The sequence below is a fragment of the Triturus cristatus genome, chromosome 4_1 (genome assembly GCF_964204655.1).
Source record: "Triturus cristatus chromosome 4_1, aTriCri1.1, whole genome shotgun sequence".
Lineage (NCBI taxonomy): Eukaryota > Metazoa > Chordata > Amphibia > Caudata > Salamandridae > Triturus > Triturus cristatus.
The window spans coordinates 14,934,175-14,939,344 of record NC_140585.1 but is presented as its reverse complement, the minus strand read 5'-3'; the positions used below and the strand labels follow the sequence as shown (position 1 = coordinate 14,939,344).

The 5,170-nt window shown below is 47.3% G+C and overlaps 1 protein-coding gene across 1 annotated transcript; it reads left to right on the top strand.

The window, feature by feature from the left end:
* The first annotated feature begins 346 nt into the window (after positions 1 to 346).
* Positions 347 to 1,318, top strand: LOC146839315 (olfactory receptor 5V1-like). The gene has a single exon (XM_085650769.1). It carries the CDS (start codon positions 347 to 349, stop codon positions 1,316 to 1,318), a length of 972 nt encoding a protein of 323 aa, XP_085506895.1.
* Positions 1,319 to 5,170: the final 3,852 nt, after the last annotated feature.

Below are 5,170 nucleotides of genomic sequence, written 5' to 3'. Positions count from 1 at the left end.
CACCAACAGAATACTTCCTTCAAAGGCCCAACAGAGTAGGAGCCACCAGAGGAAGAACATTAAATCATCTGCTCTGTTTAGGCTGGATGGTGTTATTTCTGTTTTTTCTTGTCCGTGACCTTCCCACCCAGGGAGAACCCTGGCAGTCACTTGCTTTACACTCACCAGTAAAATACAAGACAATAGAAAATGAAGCACGTTCTGCAATGCAGTCCATACACCTTCTAGATATTTCTGTGAAATCACAATGCTCTCATTTGCTTTAGATATATGCTCTCTGCCTTAATGAAGATATGAAATTACATTTATTTGAAACCACCCTATGATTTTCTTGTCAGGTAACTACATGGACATGTGGAACCAGAGTCGTGTTACCGAGTTCACTTTCGTGGGGTTCTGCAGTCTTGGACACTGTCAGGGTTCCCTCTTCTGGGTCTTTCTCATCATCTACATTAGCACTTTGTCTGGTAACCTCATGATCTTCAACATTATCTGCATCGACCTCCACCTTCATGAGATGCCCATGTATTTCTTTCTCGCCAACCTCTCACTCTTGGACATCTGTTACACTACCTCTATCATGCCAAAGACACTGACCAACCTTTGGGCAGAGACCAATACTATATCCCATGATGGTTGCCTGGCACAAATGTTCTTTTTTGTTTCATGCACTGGGGCTGAGTGCATCCTGCTGACACTGATGGCGTATGACCGCTATGTCGCCGTTTGCCACCCTTTGCGATACATGACAATCCTCAATCATAGAGTTTGCATGCTTATTGCTGTCAGCTCATGGGCTGGAGGAATCCTAAATTCATTGCTACACACCATGATGACTGCTCATCTGTACTTCTGTGGACCTCGCGAAATCCAACACTACTTCTGCGATGTGCCAGCCATGCTCCAGCTCTCCTGTAGTGACACCTACACAAACAATGTGCTGCTGTTTGTCATCAGCATGTTTCTTGGGCTTGGTCCCTGTGTGTGCATAATCACATCTTATTCTCGGATCCTCTCAGCCGTCATGAAGATACAGTCCTCAGTAGGGAGGAGTAAAGCGTTCTCCACCTGCAGCTCCCACCTGATTGTCGTCATTTTGTTTTATGCCTCTGGCTTTTTTATATATGTTCACCCCTTCTTGAGCTCATCGCGTAGCACTGATATAGTGGCCTCTGTGTTTTACAGCATCATCACTCCCATGATAAACCCCATGATCTATTGCTTCCGAAACAAAGAGGTGAAGGAGTCTTTGAGTAAGGTGATGCAGAAAAGGCATTGCTTGAGGGAAGCTTTGAGTACGCGTCTGTGGGTGAAGTGATGTGAGCTGAGACCGGTCACTTCGCACATACCCCCAGCTGGAGAGTGGACAACCATCCTCCAGAGTGAAACAACATACATAGCCGTGCCCTGCGGCTTATTTAGCAATACACAATGTATGCCACTAAGATCACTCCCAAGACTCAACTTATTCACCCCACTCAAACCAGCATTACACAAGCTTTGTTACCAGCACTGGACTATTACCAACAATGCTAAGAGAATGATATGCAAGGTCTGATGTTTTTCAGCTGCAGGCCTTCAAGTTGTATTTTGGTTCATAAAAGGGTACATAGGCCACTTGGTATATTTCTCTTCATTCCCTTTAATTGTGAGAATTCAATGAGCTTTGAATAAATGAATGGGTGAATGAATTTATGAATAAATTTACAATGCATGCAATTACCACGTATGACTTTTTTCGCACAGCCTCTACCGTGCAGATGCCTTTTCCATGCCGCCTTTAAGAAGCATAGTAAATATATGTAAAGTAAGTATATATCATTTTTGGTTTTTTTATATTTTAAATAAATTCATTTATATTTCTTTGCTACGGAACCCTCTTCAAAAAGCTATATGTAACAAAGGTTAAATCCCCCTCCTCACCAAGCCATATTAGGCTCCAGGGTCCCCATTTCTTGGGGCCAAATTATGCTAAAAGGGGGAGGAGGGCAGCATTGTCCCCTCTCCAAGCCTTAAAAGGCCCCAGGGACCCCATCCTTCAGGCCCGTAACACAACTTTAAAGAGGATGCGAGCCCTCTGCCCCCCTCCCTGAGTCTCTAAAGGCCCCAGGGGCCCCATCCCTTAGGCCCGTAACACAGCTTTAAAGAGCATGTGGGCCATCTGGCCCTCTCCCTGAGCCTCTAGAGGCCCTGGTGACCACTGGGAGAGAGAAGTTTCCCTGGGAGGTAGGGAATCATATGCAGGAGCTTTTTTAAATCTCAGGCAGGAGCAAACATGTCTTCCCGGCCTGCAGCAGTATCATGAGGGAAGGCCTATCTGTTCCCACCAGGCAAGAGATTTAAACATGCTTTAGCCAGGTGGGAGGGGACTTCTGTTTCCCTGCCAAACATTGCACCAGCCGGGCTGGAGCAAACATAAAGAGCTGCTCCCTCTGAGCGGGAGCAAAGCTGGCTACTGCACTATGCAGTGCTCCAGCTGGGCCATGGGGCCCCAACTTGTGGTTTGTGGGTGCCCTGCGTGGGCACCAGAGCACCGACCTACGGCCCGGGAGGTGGTGTCCCTGGAACCAAAGAAGACTTAGGGAACGAATACACATGGCCTACCTCCTCTTTTTAATTGAATTTGTCCCCAGGGGATGGGGCCCCCAGAGGCTATCAAGGCTTGGGGACGGTGGCCAAATGGTCCGCCTTCTCTTAGTAATAGAATTTTGCCCTAAGGGATGGGTTCTATGGAGCCTTTTAAGGCTAGGTGAGGGGGCCATGTGCCCCCTTCTCGTATGATTAGTGGTTGGCCACCAGGGATAGGGTACCTAGGTGCCGTTTGGGTTCAGGGAGGGGGTAACATGCCACCTCACCAAAAATAACTGGTTGTGGCCCCCAGGGTTAGAGTCCCCGCATCTTCTTAAAGCTCGTGGAGGGGGCCACATGTCACCCTCCCCTATTATTAGTCTTTGGCCTCAAGGGATGGTCCCTTAGGTCAATTTCAGCATGGAGCATGGAGCAGGGAGACTAATGCTCTCTCCTTTAAAATAATTGCTTTTTGCCACGAGGGATGGAGTACCTTGAGCCTCTCAACATTCAGGGAGGAGGGCACACACCACCTTCCCTTAATATAAATATATTTGGCCCTGGGTGAAAGGGTGCTGGGGCCCATAGTGGCTTGAGAATGGGGACCTATTAAGGGTTTGGTGGGTGGCCCAGGGGAATGGAGTTACTGGTGCCCATTTGGGTTAGGGGGTGGGGGGCAGTGCACCCCTCTCCTCTAATAATGTTTTTGGCTTAGCATGATGGGGTTCTGGGTCTAACAGTGGCTAGGGCATGGGGGCTGTGTGAACTGCTCCCCCGCAGGGTGCTGGCTGCTTGCAGCCAACCACAAACTGCACAGCTGAAGACTGCCTGCGGAGGGTCATTTGCAGGGCCTGGTCTTGTAGCCAATCACATGCAGCACACGGCCAAAGGCCATGCACAGCATGGGCTTGCATTCCTGGGAGGGGCTGGCAGCAGTGTGCCACAGGGGTTGGCTTTATGTATGGTAATACAATATTACTTTAAGCTAGAAATTCACTGAAAGGAACAATGGTCAATTTTACATTTTACATTTTATTTAGGAATTGTAATTACATCTTGATTTACATTACAAAAACCTTTAGAAATTCAAGGAAAAAAACCCAAGGATAAAGTGACTTTATAGTAAGGCGTGATAATTTGACCTGCGCAGAGTTTGCAGAAAAAACTCAGCCAATCTACTCGTAGTTCCGTAAGCGGTGAAGTGTGTTAGGTCACACCGTTCACGTGAACTTTTAGCACCAGGTGTTTGTCCCATGCTGGAAAATTAGCACAAAGTGCACCATGCGCAGCGCAAGAGGGAGTTGCTTCTTACTTCTGCTCGAGTAGATGTTCTTCTTAAGTGGCAGCTTTCTCAATGCGAACGGAAGGTTTCTCAACCCGAGTGGTAGCAGCAACACACTAGTGGGAGAATCGCGCCTAGGACTGCACCGTGCTTGGGATTGCCCCGGAATTACGACCAGTGAAATAGACTAAAAATTACTGTTCTGTCTGGTTATGAAGCAAGTATGAAAAATGCAATGCTAAATCAAAATATTGTATTGGAACGCCAGAACAATGAGACTTGAAAAAGCCCTGGCCCAATCTTGAGCCTCTGGGTGAAACACGTGTCGGCTGTTCACTTCGATCATAAACGTGAAGAAAGAAATAATAAGGCCATTTACAACTTTTCTGCAAATGTGAAGAAATAAATAATAAAATGAATAAGCAAAATAAAAACTTGCACTGATCCAAGTACTTTGATCATCTTTATTTCAAAACTTACTCAGGAGGAGTTTTTGACTCACATATTAAGCATGTACTTTGTCTGAGACTATAGAGGTCCGGTGTCTCGAGTCAATCTCCATCAGCAACAAGTTATATACATATTGGGCAATTCTCTCTGGAATCGGGATGTCTGGACCTTAGTAATCTTGTACTTGTAGCAGCCATCTGTGACAGCCGCATTGAGAAATATTGCCGGAAGGTGATCTGCTGTAATATTTTCCTATCTCACGCTCACCAACTTAACATTGGCGAGCAAGGAAAAAACTCTGCTCTGAGAGTTTTTCGAAACTCAGGGCGCTATGTGGTGTAGGGAAAAGTCTGTGAGCAGATCAGAATTTCACACAAGGCCTAGTGATAATAAGATCTGACTTTGATTTTTAAAAAGACCTTAGATATTCACTAAAAAGACGAAGGGGGTCATTATGATGGTGTGCGGATCGCCACCGCCCCACCGGCGGTCGATTCGCACGCCAATACTCCCCACCTCACCGCCATTTACGCCCGCCATATTACCATGGCAGGGGGTACCGCGGCAGATAGAAGGACTGTCTGCCGCTTTTCTGCCTGCAGGCAATTGTCACGGAAAAGGCCCACAATATGGTGGCCACCGCCGTCCATATTATGATGAGTGCGGTGGGCATGCCTTTCCATGGCGGAGACTCTGCCATGGAAAGGCATGCGGAGAATGACATTGGGGGCCCGTTGGGGGCCCCCGGGGGGGGGGGTGGCTGCACTGGGGGGTTCCTATGGTACTCCCCTTCATCGCCATACACAAGGTGTTGTATTCCAGTTTAGGTCTTCGTATATAGGTTTTCCTCAATCGTGTCCTTATATAGGA

Coding starts and splice junctions, on each gene's coding strand:
- LOC146839315 (XM_085650769.1), top strand. CDS start 347: ATGGACATGTGGAACCAGAGTCGTGTTACCGAGTTCACTTTCGTGGGG.